This window comes from Thunnus thynnus, chromosome 23, assembly GCF_963924715.1.
Source record: "Thunnus thynnus chromosome 23, fThuThy2.1, whole genome shotgun sequence".
Lineage (NCBI taxonomy): Eukaryota > Metazoa > Chordata > Actinopteri > Scombriformes > Scombridae > Thunnus > Thunnus thynnus.
In genome coordinates this window covers 24,763,263-24,786,069 of record NC_089539.1, presented here as the reverse complement: position 1 = coordinate 24,786,069, position 22,807 = coordinate 24,763,263, and the positions used below count along the sequence as shown (strand labels likewise).

At 37.7% G+C, this 22,807-nt stretch overlaps 1 protein-coding gene and 1 long non-coding RNA gene across 10 annotated transcripts in view; one reads left to right on the top strand and one right to left on the bottom strand.

Moving 5' to 3' along the window:
* The window catches only part of phf21b (PHD finger protein 21B), a 112,636-nt gene that overhangs the window by 85,008 nt on the left and 4,821 nt on the right, over nt 1-22,807 (top strand). For 6 of the 8 annotated variants that reach the window (XM_067581175.1, XM_067581174.1, XM_067581180.1 and 3 more), the window contains 10 exons: nt 13,333-13,425; nt 15,290-15,661; nt 16,085-16,213; nt 17,210-17,261; nt 17,643-17,719; nt 17,838-17,892; nt 18,310-18,332; nt 19,359-19,517; nt 21,481-21,547; nt 21,640-21,743. In XM_067581175.1, coding sequence (XP_067437276.1) covers nt 13,333-13,425; nt 15,290-15,661; nt 16,085-16,213; nt 17,210-17,261; nt 17,643-17,719; nt 17,838-17,892; nt 18,310-18,332; nt 19,359-19,517; nt 21,481-21,547; nt 21,640-21,743 — 1,131 coding nt within the window. The remainder of the gene's footprint in view (nt 1-13,332; nt 13,426-15,289; nt 15,662-16,084; nt 16,214-17,209; nt 17,262-17,642; nt 17,720-17,837; nt 17,893-18,309; nt 18,333-19,358; nt 19,518-21,480; nt 21,548-21,639; nt 21,744-22,807) is intronic. The other 2 variants (XM_067581176.1, XM_067581182.1) reach the window with 1 other exon arrangement.
* Nucleotides 10,390-22,800, bottom strand: LOC137175517 (uncharacterized). Of its 2 annotated transcripts, none has more exons than XR_010925635.1 (3): nt 22,163-22,800; nt 18,199-18,322; nt 10,390-11,179 (listed from the first exon to the last, which is right to left on the bottom strand). It is a non-coding gene; the product is annotated as an uncharacterized lncRNA (long non-coding RNA). The 2 variants fall into 2 exon arrangements; XR_010925634.1 differs by lacking the exon at nt 10,390-11,179 and having other exon boundaries at nt 17,882-18,322; nt 22,163-22,227; nt 22,496-22,800.

Below are 22,807 nucleotides of genomic sequence, written 5' to 3'. Positions count from 1 at the left end.
TAAATTACAGCTACAAACTGTCCAGACTGCTGACAGTTGATTTCTGTGTTGACGTGTCGCGATGAAGGTGAAGAAATACTAGATTTACTCAGGAAAAAGCAAATAACTGTTATTATAAAGAACACTACAGACTGGGATCAATTCACAGTATAATACAGTATAATTTACTAACTCAGAAAAAAGTGGATTTAGTTATTCAGACAGTTCAGAAGTTTTGACGAGTCACATATTTATTTATTTGTTTGCACATATAAAAAAAATATAACAGTATGATTTGATTTGTACATAAGGACATCTACATATTATAAAAACACACTTCTACATACATATACTCAACTATATATGAATTCAAACATAAGAAGTTAAAAGCTGAAACAAGCCTCCAAACTCTCCTCAGAGTTGTTCTGCAGTAAAAGTACATAAGTATTATGAGCTTGATGTAGTTAAAGTATTGCAGTAAAAGTACATAAGTATTATGAGCTTGATGTAGTTAAAGTATTGCAGTAAAAGTACATAAGTATTATGAGCTTGATGTAGTTAAAGTATTGCAGTAAAAGTACATAAGTATTATGAGCTTGATGTAGTTAAAGTATTGCAGTAAAAGTACATAAGTATTATGAGCTTGATGTAGTTAAAGTATTGCAGTAAAAGTACATAAGTATTATGAGTTTGATGTAGTTAAAGTATTGCAGTAAAAGTACATAAGTATTATGAGTTTGATGTAGTTAAAGTATTGCAGTAAAAGTACATAAGTATTATGAGTTTGATGTAGTTAAAGTATTGCAGTAAAAGTACATAAGTATTATGAGCTTGATGTAGTTAAAGTATTGCAGTAAAAGTACATAAGTATTATGAGCTTGATGTAGTTAAAGTATTGCAGTAAAAGTAGTGGTTTGGTCCCTCTGACTGATATATTATTATATATGACATCATTAGATTATTAATAGTGAAGCATCAGTGTTAGAGCAGCATGTTACTGTTGTAGCTGCTGGAGGTGGAGCTAGTTTACACTACTTTATATACAGTTAGCTAGTTTAGTCCAGTGGTTCCCAACCTAGGGGTCGGGTCCCTCCAAAGGGTCAGCAGATAAATCTGAGGGGTGGTGAGATGATTAATTGGAGAGGAAAGAAAAAACAACAAAGTTCTGATACACAAATCTGTTTTCAGTTTTTGGACTTTTTCTCTAATCTTTGATTTTTGCTGAAATATTGGATCATTTGAACATTTATTGAAATGAAAGCATGTGAGAAGTTTAGAGGGAAAAATCACTATTTGGTGGAGCTGTTAACAACTCATAGACATGTGAAATGTGACCCCGACTACACACTGCTTTTTGTAAGACGTCAAAAGCCAAAAAGGTTGGAAACCACTGGTTTCATCTTTAACAATGTGTTGTATTTTAAAAGCTTGTTATATTATCCATTGTGTCAAATCTTCATCTGAAAAGTAACTAAAGCTGTCAAATAAATGTAGTGGAGTAGAAAGTACAATATTTCCCTCTGAAATGTAGAAAGTAGCATCACATGGAAATACTCAAGTAAAGTACAAGTACCTCTAAACTGTACTTAAATGAATGTATTTAGTTACTTTCTTCCTCTGGATGTGTCATGTCTGCTCCGACACAAACGCAGACGTTTCCTGCGATAAAGCCGCTGCGTTTCATCAATGTGTCACTCCTCCTCCTCCAATCCTCCTCCTCCTCCTCCTCCTCAGCCTCCCCGTCGGGTTGTCGGGTGCTGGAGGTGAACAGGTCAGGCGACGGGATTGTCTCCTCGCTCTTTATGGCTGTATTGTTGGGAGGGAGTGGGCGCTCTTCACCCAGCTGCCTGCCTGCGAGCACCAGGCAATAAAGAGGAAAAAAACCCCTCGCAGGCCTCCACGCTGTTCTCGCCTTCATCATCAATCGAGAGTCATAAAGGCTCGACCAATCAGAGGCCGTGCTGGCTGGTGTGTGGACTGAGGAGAGGAGGTGGGGGGGGAGGAGGAGGTCCCTCACACCACCTGGCCACTAATTTGGAGATCAATAATGAGGTGTAATGGGACTGCTGCTCTGCATGAGTGCACACATTATAGCTGCATTGTTTCAGTAACACAGTGAACTCTGAGCGACACACTGCAGGAACAAAACCATCATGTGTTTGACAGATTTAAAGTCCAGACGTCTCTCAAACTTCTCCCAGACTAAATATTTCCAGGTGGAATTAATGCACAGAAAAAACACAAAATACTAGAGCTGCAACGATTAATCGATCAACAAAATGAACCAGTTGTCATGTGGGCAATTTGGTTTTGAGCACAAATGGTAAAAGTTTACTGGTTCCAGCTTCAAAAATGTGAATATTTTCTTTTTTTAATACTATTCTATGATGATAAACTGATTATTTTTGGGTTTTGGACATTTTTAAAAGTAACTGTGGACTTTGGGAACCTTTAATAGACATTTAGTTGCCCTACAATATACCTCAAAGCGCTGAACCAATAAAATCAGACTGAATGACCAAATAAGGACATTTATCTCACTGTAAACTGCATGAATGTCTCCTGCTATGCAGAGAGAAATAAAACAAAGTCGGACTGACGTACGTTGTGTTTTATATCAGTATCAGGTCAGGTACGTCCACCGTGTTCAATATGACCTCTTTCACGTAATAGCTGTAAATATTTAGAAGTTTATTTGTGCGGCACAAATTCAAAAGTGCTTTATATAGAACATAAAAGCAACACAAGGCAGAATATAAAAAAGACACTGAATTACAATTAAAGTATTAAATTGGAAATAGAAAGAAAAAAGCTAAAATAGAGGAAGACCGATAAAACATCTCATCTGTACATAACAACTAAATCAAGTGATGCGTAAATCTCCACTTAGTAAACTCTCAGGACTGTTTTGCAGCATTTAATCATAAATCAATCACTTTCTTAAGTTATTAATAACCACTAACTAGTTTAAAACTTCCTAAATGAGATTCCACCATTAAAACTTAAGAAATGTCTTATCTAGTGAACATGTAAATCTATTAAAACATCTGCACTGTTTACAACCAGTTTACCCACGACTGAAGTGCCCTGAGATGACTTTTGTTGTGATTTGGCGCTATATAAATAAAAACTGATTGATCGATTGATTGATTACTCACAAAGACATTTCTTAAGTTTCAATGGTGAAACCAGATTTAGGAAATCAGTAGTTTGAAACTAATTAGTAAAAGACTTCACACACAAACTTAGTGATGGATTTGTTTATATCAGCTGCTGCAACACAGACCTGTTTGTTTGTTTGTTTGTTTGTTTGTTTGTTTGTCTGTTGGTCATGAATCATTTAATTTTATAGTTGCACGTCTGGCGGTTTAATGATGGTATTTTGGGTTTCAGTTCTTGTGTCTGTTGTGTTAGCTAGCAGTTATCTTGATGGTCAGAAGTCAGTTTCATTTTTATTTCTTCACAAATCAAAAATAAAAATAATAATGGAAAGTCGTGTGCAGACGGAGGTTTAAGAGTTAAATTAACACAAGAAACTGAAATAGAATGTCACACACTGCACTGGTTTGTTATAACTAGCAGATAAAATAATCATTAATATTCTTCAGCGCACCGGTTGTTGTGGACTGAATGTGTTCGTCTACAGTTCAGGGCCGTTTTGTTCCAGTGTTCGTCTTTCACAGCTCTGAGTGGGAATGCGGCCACTTGAAGGGGCCATCCACCTTCCTCCGGCTTTGACGAGACTCGGAGGCGGATGGCACAGAGATGACCTTGGCTGCTGTTTTAAAGAGGATAAAGATGTCTTTAGAAGGCGGCGAGATGGAGAGCCATGAAAGAGAAGCAGGATCTTTCAAAAAAGATCTCGCCTCCTTGTAGCCTCTCTCTTAGTTCCTCTGCGTCAAGCTAACAGGCGCTTAACAGAACTGCAAACATCTCCCATACTAATGTCTATAAGGTGCCCAGTCTCTCAAAATACACTTTGATTTTAGCTCTGAACTAAAGTTATGTGCAGGAGTGTCTCTATAGATATATATAGATCAATAAGATAAGGAATTTCAGTGAAGCCTTGTTTTGAAGGCACTTTCATTTTTAAATTTTCTGTGTAATTTACAGGAATTTAATGGCTGATTTTTAGGACATTTTACAGAAAGGGGGTGCAATTTATTACAAATTATAAGAAAAAGAGAAAAAAGTGTTAAGTTGGTTTAGTTGGTGCGTTTCCACTCATAGTAAGTAAGTAAGTTTTTGTTATGTAACTTACTTACATAGTAAGTAAAGATGTACATTAAAAGCAAACATAGTAACAACAATATAAAGAGGTACAAAATAATATCAACAAAAACAAAACAGAAAAACATACATTTATTAGTTTTTTTTATCTGTGTTCATATTTAGTTGTTAATTTGCAAAAAAATCTTAAATTCTTGATAATTCTTAGACAGAAAAAAGTCTAGTTTTGTGTGTCCAATAATGTGTTAATATTCCACAGTCATTTAAAGGTAATTTTTTCAATCATTTCCCAACAGTAGTTGCCATTTAACTGTTCATTCTTAGCACATTTCTTTGAAAGAGTCATGCCATTTGGTAGTTTATGGAAAATATGATCATTATAGAGTTTTCTGTCAATTAAAGAATCAAAGTTATTAAGAATTTCTTTAAATTAACAACTACATATGAAGTCAAATACTGTGTAGTGAGTGGGAACTTGCAAACTAAACCAACTTTTCTGTTTTTCTTATAATTTGTACTAAATTGCACCACCCTTTCTGTAAAATGTCCTTAAATTTAACTGTTAAATACCTGCAAATTACACTGAAAATGACCAAGAAAATAGTATCAAATGAAAGGAACTGTAAAATTTCTCATTTGATAAAAATTAATTGTATTTATTATTTTAAAATAACGTAAACCTCCAGTTTTTAATGTTATAAAATATAAATATACAGTAGATTCTGGTGAGATTGCAGGGATTTAGTGGTTATGGAGGTTTTGGGAGTTCTTGTCAAACTTCCAGTCGATTTGAGAAGGTTTCAAGGATCCTTCTTGAGGTTGTAGGAGTCCTTGATCCAGTTCAACGCCTCCTGGAAGAGGTTTTAGATTCAAGGTTCGTTGTAGGGATCTTGGATGTTTTTCCAGGAGTTATTGAAGATGTTGTGGAGAAAGGTCGTGGAGGCGGTTCTGGCGTCCTTGAGGAGGTTTGAGGAGGATTTTGAGTTTATTCCAGGGATCAGTGAGGAGGATTGTAGATTTGATGGATCTGATGAGGAACAGCGTTGCCGTGGTAACTGTATTGTATTCCTGCTCGGACTGGGATCAGTGGAGTAGATGTAATGAATTTCTCACTTGCACAGACTGAACATTGACACCGAGCTTAAAACCATCAGCTGATCGATTGGTTAGTCGATCGACAGAAATGTTTATTAAAGATTATCCAGCTACAGATTCTGCCCGTGTTATAAATCATAATTTCTTTTTCATTTTTGGACAAAATAAGCTGTTTCAGGGCATCACAGTGGAGTTTAAACTCTTGTAATGTTGCTTTTGTTGGCTTATTTTTTCTTTGAAATAAGTTTATAAGTAATTTCCATTCGCTTGAGATGTTTGCGGGAAAGGATTACATGTCGTTATGTACTAATTATGATTAAACTTGATAAGAAAATAACAAGGAACAGATTTAATTAATTTATTTGATATTCAAAGAAAAAGCAGATAAATTAGTAGTTAAATGGTGAATGGTAGATGTCAGGTTGGTGGAGTTTAAAAGAAACTTTGAATTTAAAAAAAAAATTCACATCTCTGAGCTCATAACATTTTGTATTTTCGGTAGAAATAATTTCCCTTTTTTCTTAGAAATTCATATAATCAGGAGGCACTTAATGGCTGTACTTTCCCCCACTTTCACTTTAATTAAAGTGTAATCACATACTGTAAACTGACTTTCTGGGACATTATTAGGAAATGAAGGAAACATGTTTTTTGTTCTTTTTTCTATTTGAACTTCTGTTTTTAAAATGTCAGCATCTTATACAGGTGCGGTACAATTTCAATACTTTTTCACTGGAGGTGCAGAATTAGTTGTTTAATTGATTAGTTGCCAACTATTCTCTGATTCCAGCTTCTTAAATGTGAATATTTTCTGGTTTCTTTAGTCTCTATGACAGTAAACTGAATATCTTTGGGTTTATGGACAAAACAAGACATTTGAGGACGTCATCTTTGGCTTTGGGAAATATTAGTCAACATTTTTCACAATTTTCTGACATTTAATGGACCAAACTACTAACCGATTAATTAATAATGAAGATAATCATTAGTTACACCCCTAATTTCCACTTTTAAACATGTCAGTTTCCAGCCGCCTTCATATTCTCTAAGCTATAAAAAATAAGCTATAGAAAATGTAAGTAGATATAAAGTATGTCAGTAGTAGCAGGATGAGTTATTGTTGTCTCATAAAGTTCACAAACATTTATAATCCCATATGTTGTATGAGGGAAGGTCAGGTTTCACCATAATTGTAACGCACTTAATAAAACTGGTTCTTATGGTTTATGGGGACGTTGAAAGCATCATTATTAGAAAAGAGTGTTTGCATGTGTCACAGTTCATCTCTCTCTCAGCTCAGAGAGCGTGAATGAAATGAAAAGCTTCTTCATGATGAAGATGGAGAGTAGTGAGGAGGAGAGTCCAGAGAGAGCGGACGTGACCTCAGACGGCGCCCTCTGCTGGCAGCTGGAGGAACTACAGGTGCAGAACTGTTTGATCTGCACCAATGTATCTGTTCGGTCAAATCATTTCATGTATAATAACAGTATAGAGTTTGTAAAAATACCATCCACAACAGAAGAAAAAAAAACCTACAATATTTCACCTTAAATTTCCTTTTAATCGTTTTTAAGCATCGTTTTTTTGGAGGACAAAACGATCTCCACTAGAATCTAAAAAAGTCAAGTCCCCCCTATTTAGCATTTATATGTCAGTATTTATAACACACTATAATGTAGTCATAAGCAGATACAAGGACATTTTAAATGTTAATTAATGTACAGTATTCTCCTATAAATACAATTTTTATATAGTTTGTACAGCAGCAACACAGGAGGAGACACTTACATCTGCTAACAACCACATTATAGTGTGTTATAAACTATTTATTAACTGTTTATAGATTATTAATGATGAGGTGGTTCTGTTTTGAGCTACTGGAGGGTTTTTTTTAAATCTTCATGAGGTGTAAATGTTTTTCTTCCTTTTTTTTTCTTTCTTGAAAATAAAACCTTTAATTAGTTTTTAGCATCACAAATTTCACTAATATACTTGTGATCATTGACTCTTTTTTATTATAGTCCATTTATTTTATTTTGTTTATTTATTTATTAAAAAAAAAGAAAAGTACAAACATCAAAAAATTTTCAGTGTATTTCAGTAATTTTTTGCTTGTGAACTGTGACCGACGTGAGCCGAGTCGAGTATTCGTCGTCTATTTTGAGCCACGAAGCTCCGAACGTCGTCTCGCTTTGCTGCTGAGTTCACGTTTTTCAGGAGGATATGATGATGATGATGATGAAGATGATGAAGATGATGATGATGGTGGTGCAGTCAGCGTCTGGTCCCCGGAGACAGAAAGCAAAGACTTCCTCACAGATGATACGTGTCGTCTCTGCTCTGTCGTCTCGTTTTGTCCTCGATTGCTGCGTGTGCACTTCCTCCTCCTCCTCCTCCCTCCTCCCTCCTCCTCCTCCTCCTCTTCCTCCTCCCGCTGTGATGACAGGCCGATGGCAAACTCAGAACTTCAGCCCACCTTCAAATGACGACTTCATAACTACTTTCTCTATAATCCCTCCATCTCCTCTCTCTCTCTCTGTGTCCTCGGCTCACCACCTTATCTCTTCTCTCCTTTTTCCAAATAATTGTGTTTCCCAGTAAACATTCGATTTCTGAGAAAACTGTTTTCTGAAAAGCGTTGCACTCAATGATCTGGAGTTTTTTTTACTGATGTTGATGTGATTATAGAGTTAATGCTAAAAGTGCTGTTTCCTCAGCTTATTGTCATTATCTTAATCTTGTTTCAGAGGTTATTTTTAGCCATCTGGCAGTTTATAAAACTCACTGTAGTGGTAGTCGACCTAGAATACCAACATTTTGGGAAATCCACTTTAGTCTCATCTCTGTGGGTAAAAAAATGACTAAATTTGGTGATAATGTTCAGTAGTGGAAAGTGCATTTACTCAAGGGAACATCTGCAGCTGAGTTACATAATACTAATTACATTCTTCTGATTAAATTACCTTTTGTACAAGTTTACCATCCCAGCTGTAGTTTGTATGAAGCTTTTTGGATGTTTAACGTGGAGTAATGATGATGGATGATCATTGCGGTATTTATTGTGTTTCTGCATCTTTAGTCTTCTTAAAGCAGCTATAATTGATACTTTTTAATCATAACTGTGTCTGATGGGTCAGTGTGTAATGTGTTGGTGATGAACCTACAGAGAATTATCAGAGACTCTGCAGCTCCTCTCGGCTTTACGGAGCTTTATAGTGAGTTTCAGCTCATTGTTTATCTGTCCGGCTGCAACTTTTACTGTTCTGGTTCACTCTCAGCGTCTCATAGCGTTGTTTTCAGAGAAAAAGCTGTAAAAAGCATAGACTGTATAAAAATATGGACGTAGTTACCGTGACGTCACCCGTTGGTTTCTGAAGAGCGGTTTTGAAGCTCAAAGCGAGCCGCTCCGGTCGTCGCCATCTTGGCAGTGCGTGATGCTGCCTAACTACCAGCCAATCAAAAATGGGTAAAGAGGCGGGCCGAATGGCTGAAACAAGCCACCTAGCGGCTGGCGGACCTGTCACTCAAAGCAGCCATGTCCTTCATTATGCAGAACTTTACGGCTTAATAAAACTTAATAAAACGGGTGAGTTATAAAAAAATTCACCCCCCGTACAGTTGTCATGAAAGAGGAAACATTGGCTTCATTTTACAGCCCCAGAGGTTGCCGCTTGGTAAAAAGCCGCTGTACACTACCTGCAAACAGACACAGTTAGCTGTAGACTAGCTGGTGAACATAGTGGAGCATTTAGCAGCTAAAGAGCCAGATATTTCCCTCAGGAGTTGGTGGAGAACAAAAACAGAGCTAAAAGAGAGTGAATATTGGACTTACATTCACCAGGTGGACAGAAACACGACTCCACATGAATGATAATGTTGCTCCGTAACTGCTGGATGTGGAAATAAACAACTGTTTGCTAACAAGTTCAACATATCAACTTAAAAGCTGATGATGTGTGTTAGTGTTTGTACTTGTTTCTGATGGAAACTCGTGTTAATTCAGGTTTAAAGACAAAAAAAAGTCTAGACTTCCTGTTCAGGATGTTTAGTCTAGATTAGCAAAAAAAGACTGGAAGCAGGGGGAAACTGCTAGCCTGGCTGTAGCATATATTTTCAGATATTGACACCCCCCCCCGCCCCCCCGCCCCCCCTCCGTCTGGTTTATCACAGCAGGTTTGTCAGATTTGGGGGAGGGAGGAGGATGGAGGAGGGCTGTCAGTGTTCACTGCAGAGCTGTCATCTGTCTCACAGACGGGATTGACTTTGCTATTTGGAGGAAAAAAAGAAAAAGAAAGAAGAAGAAAATTCATTTAGAGAAACAGGAAATCACTGGTCCAAGGTTGTGTTCGGCTCTTGAGAGGAAGAGGAGGACGAGGACAAGGAGGCCCCCTAAAGCGAAGGTGCTTAGGTTTGGAGAAAAGAGGCAGCAATTACGAAAATGAAAGCCCTTGCACTGCAAGAATTTTCATCTCGGCAGTTTCCATGGGAACAGGCCTCGGCCGCCTCCTCCCCCCTCCTCCTCCTCCTCCTCCTCTTCCTCGCCGAGCCGTTCTGCAGCACAATACAATGGAACGAAGGGATTTTCACAGAAGAAGAAAGGAGGGGGGGGGGGGGGGGGGGAGATGAGGAGAAAACTTTCCTCTTTTCTGTTTCTCATCTGACGGCTGTAAATGTCTTTAATTCATTTTACTGTTCAGGTTGTTTGACAGTAAGTGTCAGCCAATCACAGCGCAGTGATCACAGACAGCACAGTAACCTTTCTGTGGTTTGAAACTTCAGTTTGTTTTTTTTATCCAGATCTTATTAACATTTAGTTTCTATCTGGATTTATAAGGAATTTATTGTTTGAGCTTCCTGTTTTCTAAAAGAAGAGAATCTCTAAAGTAAATACAAACATTTTTTTGTGATTAATAAAAAGATTGTAGAGCTGATTAATGTCAGTTCAATTAATCTAACCTAACCTAATATTCTCTCTATAGATTGTTTAATCTTCTTGTCTACAAAATATGAGAAAATAGTAAAAAAAAAAAAGCCTGTTTTTATTTCTTATATTGTTTATTCATTATAATATAGACATATACTATATACATATATAGACAAATACAATTTAGAACATAAAATGAACACATCAGAAAAAACAGTTCACTCGTCTCTCACATCTCGGCTTTTAGAGGTTTTTGTGGAGTTTTTTTTTTTTTTATCCGAATCAAATCGTTTTAAAGCTCTTGGAGGAAAATGGTTGGAATAAAGATCGTAATCACAGAGCACGGTATCATCTTCAGGTCACTAAACTCCCCCAAAATCCCAAAAAAATATTACAGAGCTCATGACCTCAGCGTCCTCGCTTCCTGCAAGATTTTATTTCATTCTTTCCTTTGTGACATTCAAAACAGAAGTGCACAAAAAAAGTCAAAAAAACATTGATAGAAAGAAGGTTTGTATTCTGTTTTTGTAAAAATTTAAAGATATATGTGATGATACTGGATTGACTGCAGTCAAATCAGGACCAAAACTAACAAAAACACAACAATAAACATGAATGTTATAATCAACATCAGAGAGTTATGATGTATTTTGAAGCCTGGTCACTTACTTTCCTACAGTCACATGAAATTATAATAATAATCACATTAATTACATTATCTCAGTCCTTCTGAACTCAGTCTGATGAGTTTTCTGTTGTTTGTCCTCTACGCTCCACCGTATTTTATGTGTCGGTCAGCCGTAAACGTCAGCGCCGGTTTGACCTTGACTGAAGCTGCGGTCGATGTCAGCTGATCTACAGTCTGAACCTCGGCGCAGGAAATGATGTCATCACGTAGTAAAACAGCCAGAAACCTTCATCAGTATCTGCAGCTCCAACAAACGAAGCTTCCTGGAAACCATAAACTACACACAAACTACCTTCAAATGTTACACATGACGCCTTAAAACTAAGAATAATAACAAATAAACTAACAAACACAAAAACTAAAATACACTCTGTTCCTGTGAGGTTCAACTCTGGAGTCAAAGCATAAAGAAAAAGAAAAATCGTTACTAAAATTAAAATTTCATTTTACAGTTGAGGTGTTTATATGATGTGTAGTAACGAGTTAAAATGAGAAAATAATTCAGATTAAAAGTCCAGTTTAGGTTGTTAAATGTCTGTTTAATAAAAAGTCAGTTTTACATTTCATTACTATGATAAGTTATACTTGTGTAATAATTACAGACGTTGAAGAGTTTTTAACGTAATTTGTGAATTAAACATGTTAAAAAATAAATAAATTATGAATCAGATACTCAAAGATGGCTCCAAATAATAATAATATTATTAATAATAATAAGTCTTAATAAGAGTCACAAAATATCACAAATACAATCTGTAAATGTTAAAGCAGGAAATAAATTTGAAATTTTACATATTTTTACATATAATATCACAGCAGACACATTAATAAATGGAACAACAAATCGCTAATTTTTATTTTGCGATTCCATTTTAAAACACAAATGTTTATTCATAATTTAAAGACAGAATAAGGAAGAATTATTATTAATGGAAGTAATATTTTTTATCCGTACTTTTTCTTACTTATAGAATATATATTTAAACCAAAGATTACAAAGTGCTTTACAAAAACACAGAATACATTTGTTATTAATTTAATATAATTAAACAATGTGTATATTATTAGTGGTTATGTATCTTTAAACATTAAATAAACATAGTTTTTTTTAAATTTTGTCACTTATCATGTGCACATAAAATTTGAGAAATTGATAAAATTATTTGATTTGAATATTGTTGTCCCTGAACTTCCATACATGATTTCATGGCAGTTTTAAAATTCATCTTTTGGGTTTAAATTTTTCATTAAATGGTTTGTTAATGCAGCAGTTTTTTAATGCCAGTCTGCTGACTCTTCTTTCAGGCTTTTTGTTTGATTTGGTGAAAAGTTTCTCAGCAGCAGGAAGTTTGTTGTGAAAAACAAGCTGCTGGTGACAGATTTCAACAAAAAAAAAAAACCCTCCTCGTTAGTTTGGAGAGAAGCTGCTTTTCTTTTATTTTTAATGCCGGGCAACAACAAGAGAAACAGAAACAGCCATGGAGAATGTTCTCTGACTAACGAGAGGTTTGGGAGGATTTTCTTCCATGTGAGGTTTAATTAAATCATGAGAGCTGAAACCAGACAAACAGCGTCCAACCGAGGTGAATTAAAGCTGCGTTAATGTCGTTTGGTTTCATCTGTGTTGAACCGGCTGACGCTGATTTAATGCAGGAAGACAAATGAAAGGTGAAGAACGCTGATTCTCATTACGGTGCTGTTAAACTGTTATTCTTGGATATGAATCGCTGGCTGTTTGTCTTCCTGCTGCAGTCGGTTTAACAGTCAGATGAACAGTTTTAACAAGAGTCTCATGTTCAGGCTGAAACACAGTAGTGTGACGTGTAGTTAGAGCTCCCCGTGTGGACGTTTCTGGTTGCTGCAACTGGAGCTGCAATGATTGAACGAAGCAGAAAATGTCAAATATCAATATGAAACACGTGTTAATGTCTCTGCTTTAAATAAAGTTAGTGACTGAGTGTTTATATCATATTATTTTATGTTTCCTTTATGTCCTGTTGTGTAAAAAGTATGTTTTGGTTTGTTTGTTGTATGTTTATTTGTACTTAAACATACAACATACTTTAAACATACTTTATTTGCAATTTTTAAAATTTTTTTTTGCAAATTTTGGTGTAAAAATAAAGATTCCTAAAAATCTGCTGCTCATAAAGAGCTCAACTTATCAACTTATCAATACTCATACTGTGTTTTGTCAATACTTTACTGTAATGAAATGTGTGTGAGTGGAGACTGATCAGCTGATTGATCAACGTGTGAATCAGGAGCAGCTGTTAACAGAAACATTGATGAAGCTGATCAGACGTATTTTAACCTTTTAGTTGCTGCAAATGTTGAAATGTAAAACTAATAAGATCCGATATTTTTCTCTGTATTTGATAAATGTCAGTAAGTGATGCGTTCGTGTGTCTTTCAGATGCTGGGAACTCTCACTGCTGTGCCCATCAAGGTGCCTCAAGTCAGCTCGCTGCACCGGCTGGCAGGACAAGCAGCCACTGTGCTACCTCAGGTAACACACACACACACACACACACACACACCTGTACACACACCTGTAACACACACACACCTGTACACACACCTGTACACACACCTGTACACACACACACACACACACACACCTGTACACACACCCGGTAACACACACACACACACACACACACCTGTATACACACCTGTATACACACCTGTACACACACACACACACCTGTACACACACACACACACACACTTGCACACACACACACACACACCTGTACACACACACACACACACACTTGCACACACACACACACACACACACACTTACACACACACACACACACACACACACCTGTACACACTGTGATCACATGATACCAGTGTGTGTTAGACTGTTTGTCCAGGAATGATGAAGGGAAACGACGACGCTTCAAAGCCAAGTTGATATTTTTACTTGATGAAGACTGAATGTTTTTTCGAAGCTTCATTTTACTCTTAAATATTGAATCTCATGTCAGAATAATGTTTTCTGCTAAAACAACACAAGTAAACGTGCAGTAATAGTGAGCAGAGGCTCAGATTGATTCTCTCTCCCGTCTGTTCGATCGATATGAAGCTACAGCCGGTAGCCCGTTAGCTTAGCTTAGCATAAAGACTGGAAACGGGTGGAAACTGCTAGCCTGACCCTCCTACCGGCTGTTTAATGACCATCGACTGTTTTACGGAGACGTTTCTGTATGCGGCGACTTTACAGATCAATCTGTTAAAGTTGCTAATTCAGCTGTAAAAGCAGACAAGTTGATCACATGACTGACAGAGACGAACCTGATTGGAGAGAATTGAATTGAATTTCACTGATGCAACTTAAGCAACTTGGTTCATTTGTTTAAAAGACTGAAATTCTTCCATCTTATCTGATATTTTCATACAAAGATCTAAAACACTCAAAACTCTAAAAAGAAGCTGAACATGATTTAAACTCATAAAGACTGTTTGGTTGCAGTTTAACAGACGTCCAGCAGGCGGCAGCACAAACCACAACAACACATCAGCTGCTCTCACTGACTCCTCAGAAGAAACCGAGTCAAAGCTCATCTGACGCTTTTATAGTTTGAACTTTTGACTCAAATCTCTCTGAACTTTGTTCTTTTAGTTTCCAGACAACAAGGTTCAAAATGAGCTTTAAAAGCTTTTTAATTATCTTAACGAGCGGCTGAGTTTTACCTTTCAAATGTCATCTACAGTATGTTTAGATTGACTAATAACTCTCACAATGAACATCAATTAAAGAATGATTTTACATGTATAGTTATAGTTATATATATGTTCATATTCTGACTGAAACCAAACTTTGGAGTTAAGTTTGGAGTCACTTAATCAACTTAGATTGTTTTTAATCAATCAGCCAGTTGATTGATTGGTTCTCTCACATCAGTGTTTTAATCTTTAATAAACAGAAACAGAAGACGCCAGTTAACATAAACTTTTAAGTGAGCAGATTAAAATGTGCCTAAAAGGCCACCGTACAGAAGATGAACTTCTTAGATTTATGTAACAACATGATGTTAAAGCCTGCAGCAGCCTCCGGGGGGCGGCGGTGAGGCTGTAGTTTCCTGCTAAATGTCGTCATCCGTCCATGTCGGCGAGGTCTGCGTGCAGCCATCACGCCGCAGACGGGAACGTCTCCTCTACTGTTCAGATCCAGATCATTCGGTCTGAAAACAGTCGTGTGTGAAGCAACTCAAGCAGCTGTTGGTGCAGTGAAATATGATCCAGCGTCCGGTCGCAGTGACAGATTATTGGGTTGAAAGGCTGATCAGGAAGTAACTGCACAGCGTCAGTACTCGTGTTTACTAGTAGGAACATGGACTTTAACTCTCGTCCTCCTGCAGGTCAGGCCAAAGACCCAGATCCCCGACAGCCTTCCCCACAGTCCCTGCCAGGAGCTGCAGCCGCTCAGCCTGCAGAGGGCCACCGCCGTGGTCAGCCCCAAGAGCCAGGGCCCCACCCTGCCCACCGCCAACAGCACCTTCAGCCCCGACCACCAGCCCAACGGCCAGAGCGACGCCTCTCCGCCCCCGCCGCCGCCGCTTCCCCACAGCCTGTCCGGAGGCCCCGAGTCCAGCAGCCCCGCCCAGCACGCGTCGGCGGGGACCGGCGTGGCGTACGCCATCATCGCCGCCTCCCCGGCCACCGGGAACGGGGTGTCCGCCGTCAGCGAGGCCGTCAAGGTGCAGCCACTGCTCTTCAGCGCTGACAACAAGGCTGGTGTCTCCACAAACACCAACGACTCAGATCTGATGTTCACTAAGATTAAACACACTGAAGTTTAACACTGACAGTCGTTATTATTATTATTATTATTATGATTATTTCATTATCGATCAGTTTCATGATTAATCATTTAGTCAATGGAACCTAAAATATTATTCACAGTTTCAGTCCATCAGGATGTTTTCACTTTGCTTGTTTTGATTAACAGTTAAAAAGTTAAAGATATTAAAACATTTTTGTCTCATATGAAAGAAAAACTGCAGTTTGTTGACTAATCAATAAATTGACTGATTGTTGCAGCTTCATCAAGTCAATAAACTTAAACAAGACAAAAATCAAATGATAATCAGTGTTTAATAAATCAGTTAAATGATGAAAATCTCATCTGACGTCTGTCATGTTGGTGTTTTCAGGTAATAATAATCCAGCCTCAGGCCCCCAGCAGCACCGAGGGGTCCCCGGGGGCCCAGGCTGACCTGCCGTCACAGGAGGCCCCGCCCGCTCTGACGTCCCCCTCCCCGAAGAAAGACGAAGACCCCGAGGTGAGACCATAAACCTGATCGGACGGCTGAAGAGTCTGATCGTTCGAAAAAAGTTTGACTTTATTTATTTAGTTATTTATCAGGAGAAACGATGTTAAAGGACCAGTTCACAGTTTTTAAACAACAGACATCATCTGTAATCATTCCTCCTGTTCATACTGACCAGTAGAAGATCTCTTCATAATGACCTTACAATGTATTTGAAAGTTTATCTGAAGCTAATATGAAGCTTCAGCGTCCAAATGAGTCAAATCAAGTAGATATCTTTCAACGTTACAGTCTTTTTAGTGCCAAAGTTCCTCTTTTTGTTACTATACTTCCACCTGCAGCTCAACAGGGAAACACTGTCCGAGGAAACACAAAGAGGGAATTTGATGCTAAAAAGACTGTAAATGTGTCAGATATCCACTTGATATGACTAACTCAGACTGATGAAGCTGAATAGAAGCTTCACACAGACTTTTAAATGACTGTGTGGACACACTGTGGATTTTGGCCTCCATCACTTCCATTGAAAGCACATTTGAAGGATCTTTTAATATCCAGTATGAACAGGAGGAATGATTACAGCGAGGTTCATATGGACACCTGAAACTTGTCCTTTAAAGTTTAACAAGATAATAATAATAATATTTCACTGAAATAAATAAGATTTAAAAGAAACAAAAGCAGACAAACAAATAAACATAAATAAAAAGGAACTAAATCTTTAATAGAAAAAGTTTTGTCTCGTACGAGAATGAACTTCTGAACTTTAATGTTGAATTGAAGTAAAACTGATATAAAAAGTGTGAAATGTAATTTTCTGATAAATGAGCTGCTGCTGATCTGACATTGAACCGACAGACTGTAAATCAAAGTGTTTGATATCACAGACGATGATAAAGTGTAAAGCAGCAGATTCTCTTTATTACAGTGAAGAGACGATAACTTCAGTCCGATCACGTCACCTCGTTAACGTCCTCGTTAACGTCTCTCTCTCTCTCTCTCCTACAGAAAATTGCCTTCATGGTCGCCCTCGGCCTCGTCACCACAGAACATCTGGAAGGTGAGTTTACTACAGTATGAACCCAAACATCACCTAGTTAATCACAGATCAATAAAAACTAAACTGGGAATTCATTGATTGATCATCTAAACATCTTTTAAGCAAAATTTGCCCCAAAATTCTGTGATTTCAGCTTCTGAAAGGTGAATATTTGTTGTTTAGTCTGTGATGGTGACGTGAAGTTTTAGACTTCAGGAAGATTTGATGAAGATGAATAAAAGTGTGAGTGTATAACGTGTGTGTGTGTGTGTCAGTAGAAGACTGAAAACTGTTTTCTGACCTTTTATGAATCAAAGGAATAAACAGCAGATGAACTGATGATGTAATCAGTTGAAGTCTCGTTCAGATACAGATGTGGAGTTTTGTTTTTCTTCTGAACAGAAATCCAGACGAAGAGACAGGAGAGGAAGAGGAGAAGCACCGCCAACCCGGCCTACAGCGGCCTGTTTGAACCAGAGGTCTGAACGCCACTAAAAAAAACATATTTACACTCCGTTTATTAATAAAAGTAACTTGTGAAAGACGATGACATGAAGATTAGAAATGAAACTTGTTTTATGGTCTTTGTCGTTGCAGCGTAAACGTCTGGCGTCACATTATCTCAACAGTTCGCTCTTCCTGTCGGCACGAGGTAAAACTTCTGTCGCTTTGTTTCTTCATGTTTGTATAAAATGTGCTGTATTATTATTATTATTATTATTATTATTATTATTATTATTACAGTCAGTCAGTTTATTCCCAGAGCAGCGTGACGAGTGAACTCTGGTTGATTTCTAGTTTGCACATTTAAATCCTTAAAAACATTCAAACATGAAACAGAGTTTGTATTTTTTCAGCTGTGTGTGTTTTTGCAGCAGAGAATCATTTATTTAGAGAATTATTCTAGTTATGAATGTAAATGTTTGCATGTGGCTGATGATTGTTTCTGAACTCTAACCTTCATCTTCTTCTGCTGCTGCTGCTGCTGCTGCTTGACCTTTAACCCGTCGTCCGTCTGTGTGTGCGTCTGCCGCCACTAACCTCTGCTCTGCTTCCATCCACATGCTAGACTCTGAGGATTTCTGCTGGAAGGTAGGTCACATGACTGATGATGTCACACCTGTGCTTCTGAAATAGTCGACAACTTCTGAAATTATTCTAATGAAACATCAATGAGTGTCGAGTGGTTCAAGGAGACTCTGCTTCATTTTATAGGCCACATTTCTGTTATTTATTTGTTCTGATGTCAGATGTTAAACGTGGTTAAAGTTATTTAAAAAATGCTGCCTGCAAGTCAAAACTCAGGGCTTCAACCTGCTCTGAACGCTTCGTTTTTTTTTTATCTTGCTAACGAGCTGACGTCGGCTCATCGCGCCCATAAACAGCTGTGAAATCCTGCTACTATAGTTTGTTTACGTAGCTTCCAGAGCTTCCTGAAGCTGACCAATCAGAACAGAGCGGGCTCATCAGGAGGCGGGGCCTTAAAGAGACAGGAGCTAAAACGGCCTGTTTCAGACAGAGGCTGAACTGAGGGGCTGCATAAAGGACCAGTAGAAGATAAATAAGGAGGTTTTAACTGGAAATCATGCAAAGATATTCCAGTAGATCATCTTAAATCTGGTCCAAATATGAAAAGAAAACCAGTGTTTGTTTCTATCAACAACATCGTCTCATTTCACTTCTGCTTCTCATCTAACACAACTTACATGTTTCTGTCACAAAGTCTAAGTTTTTTTTCGTTTTTTTTGGTCCATTTCACTTGAAATTAAACATTAATGATATTATGTGATTTAATTTATGGATTACGGGGACGACGTGTTAAAGTGATTAAACCCCAAAAACAAAACGTCCATAAAACAAATGAAAACTAAAATTACATCACCAGAAATTAAGTAAAAAACACACAAAAAAGGTTAATTTGATGGCTTATTAATCTGAGCGCCTCTTGATTTTAACAACTGCTTCATTTTAGCAAAGTTTCAGGAAGATTTCTTAGTTCTGCAAAGACAAAAAGTTTTATCTAGAAAATTAACATTTGAAAATAGTTGAAAAGCAACATCAGTGACGACTGTGCTGCTGTTTGAATCTGTTTTTAAACTGAACCCTTTGTGTTAACAGGAGGACTTGGAGCATGACGACCACTGTGCCATCTGTAAGGAGGACGGCGAGCTGCAGCCCTGCCACAACTGCCCCCGAGCCTTCCACCCCAACTGCCTCCACCCGCCGCTCAAAACCCCGCCCAGAGGCCCCTGGTACTGCCCCAAGTGTCAGAAGAAGGTAACGAGGCCACGAGATGAACGGTGGCATTTTTTGCGCGGTTGTAGTTACTCTTTATAATCAGAGTATTTTTGCAAAACGTCTTAAAGACTTGAAGCAGCCAGAAACAGCTGGCCAAGTTAAAAAATACACCTACTAACAACTATAACATGTTCATAATAATAAAAATTGATTTTAAGTGTCTTTAATGTAACCCAAGGACACTTAACATGCAGAAAAAACAAACAAAAATTAAAGCTGCAAGCGTTGGTCGGGACACAGAAAAATACTCATATATTTGAATGGAGAATGTGAGCGAACCCACACCTCTTTGATCATTTACTGCTTCCACATAGTTTTAGATACAAACTTCATTTGAACTTTAAATGAGTTCTCTTGAATTTACATGTTTTTCCTATCTTTTATTGTTTTTGAGATATTAGAGTGTGAGTTTTAAAGTCTTTTCTTGCTCCTCCTGTGATTTTATAATGAGTGTGTATTGCGAAATGTTTCACAGCACTGAGGGAGTGACATCACCAGGAGCAATTGGAGAGGAGGATTTTAGAGTACGCTTCTTGTGAAATCTCCTCATAAATCCCATGACTTTGGCCAAATCTTACATTAAAAATCATATTATAGTCGGAAATTTCATTGAGAATCCATTGATACAGATTTGAAAGTGGTCAGACTTATAGTTTAGACGTAAGAAGCCTCTGTTTGACACAAAGTTCATGCCTCCCCATTGTTTTACATTGTAAGGGTGATTTGGCACTCCAATTTTCAGGGCTCATAAAATCCAAACCGTTCGAGTCATTACAAAGTTTTTAACAACTTTTTTTCAGCATAGTGTCATAAGTCATGTATTAAAGTGTGAAGCCAATACCATCAACGCCTTCGGAGGAGATAGCGTTTGTTTGGGGGCCAAAATTGGGGCAAAATCTTATTTTGAAAGGCTAATTGTGGACTTCCTGTTGGATTTAGGTCAGGGGTGTCAGTGTATGATTTGTAGGTCTTGATGAGACGAATAATTGAGTTTTGATCTCTCTATGACATTCCTACGGACTGTGGAGGCCATTTTAGTTACATAGGTGGCGCTAGAGAGCACATTTTGGCACTTTGGGGGTTAATTTTTACATTTTATCAAATTTTACAGCAGACCTGATGTGTGTGCCAAATTTGGTGAGTTTTTGAGCATGTTTAGGGGGTCAAATTAAGGGGTTTAAGTGGCGTAATAATAAAGAAACAAACACATGAAAAACAACAGGGTGGTTACAGTAGTGTCGTGGCTAATGTTTTACAGTAGTCCTCTGCCTTTTGGGCTTGGTCCCTAAAAAGACAAGTCTTCAGTCTGGATCTCCGACATTTTATTAAGCAGCTTTTGTTTGTATTAATGTCACATTTAATATAAACGCACCGTTAGTGTCGTTAATGTTCAACAGTTTAATTTAAACATCATGCTGCGTTCATGTCCTATCAAAATTTATTGTAATTACAAGTTTTCCACTCGTAAATAGCGTTCACATCAACCTCCGAGCTGCAATTACGACGGGGAAACTGATTCCCCAAACAAACATGGACGCCTCATGTCGGCCAAAGACTGTTGTTCAGTTTAATTAACCCCAAATTTAATGGATTCAATGTAATTTTGTCAACACGCCTTCAAACCTCAGTTATCATTCAACCTTCTGGAGTTCTCAGATGAATGTTTTTCTTTTTTATTAGAGCCAAATGACAGAACAACAGAGAACAGAAACAACATTCAATGATATAAAAACATTAAAAACACAACAAAGAATATAACATGAAACTGTGACTTGGCTGAAGTTGACAGAGGGATTTAAGAACCAGTCTAACCAGTCAATGAGTCAACGGACTAACCGACTAAGCTGGAGGTGGAGGTGCGGCTGTAACCTACGGTATGAATCTGTGTTTTGTTGCATGTTTTCCTGCGTTAAGTAATAAAAACTAAATGTTTGTTCTTCAGGTTCTGAACAAGGAGAACATGTCGTGGCCACAGAACTTTGTTCAGTCCTACGTTACACACAAGACGGGTAAGAACAAGTTGAACTGTGTACGAGACGAGAGTGTGTGTCGACATGTCCACACATGTACTGATGAAGCGTGTGTGTGTGTGTTTGAGCAGTGAGGCAGGAGGAGAAGCGACGGCTGCTGAGACGAAACAACGAGCTGAAGAAAGAGTGCGCTCATCTGGAAGAAGAAGACCAGAAGCTCAAGATGACGCTCAAAGTAAAAACACACAAACACCTCACGTCCTGATGATGACAGATATTAAAGTGTTCTGTGACTTATTATTATTATTATTATTATTATTACTGTCAGTATAGCTGGATTTCCTAATATGTGACCAGAATACAGCATTATCTTGTAATTATGAGATAAATCTTCAAGTTTGTGTTTTATTTGTGAAAGTAATGAGCTTCTGTAGTTTGGTTCAGATGACAAAAAAAACAAAAAAAATTGGAATTAAATACCTTAAATATAATATAAAAACAATAAACACAAGAGTAGTAATGAGACGTACGTCCTTGTGTCTAAATCTGACTTTTGAGTCCAAAAACACAACGTTTTTGGACTCACGATGGTTTAAAATCAAAGACATCGTCGTCGTCTTTTATTCCGCCTACATTACCCACAATGCAACTCACCTGCCAACAGTTCAATCAGAGGTCGAGGTGTGTTTATTCAAGTAGCAGTTTGATGGCAGCAGAGACTGTAGTAAAAATAACATGAAGCAACCTGAAGAAGTTCAGAGCTGCAACAATTAATCGATAAAACCGATTGCTGGAAATTCATTTTGCGATGTTGTAATGCGCATCGTAAAATGCAGACAGACCTCTAACTAACAAATATTTTTAAAAATATTTGTATGAAACAAATATTCATAAAACAAACAAACAAACATTATTTGTGCTTTGCTGAATAATGTATTTGTATTGGGGCACACCCATAGTTCCTACATTACCCACAATGCAACTCACCTGCCAACAGTTCAATCAGAGGTCCAGGTGTGTTTACGCTGGTAGCAGTTTGATGGCAGCAGAGACTGTTGAAAGTAAAAATAACATGAAGTAAGTTGAAGTTCAGATTAATCGATTGCGTATCGTAAAATGGCGAGGACTGCCGAAAGCTTTACGACAGGCGTGAATCACTGCAACCGCGAGAGGTCGTTGACCATACAGTCCAGTAGCAGGCGAGATTAGCTTCAGACAGACACACATGTGACCAACAGACGAGATAAAAACGTGTCGGCGCTTCCAGCCGACAGGAAGTTGACTGTGCTGTTTCCTGTC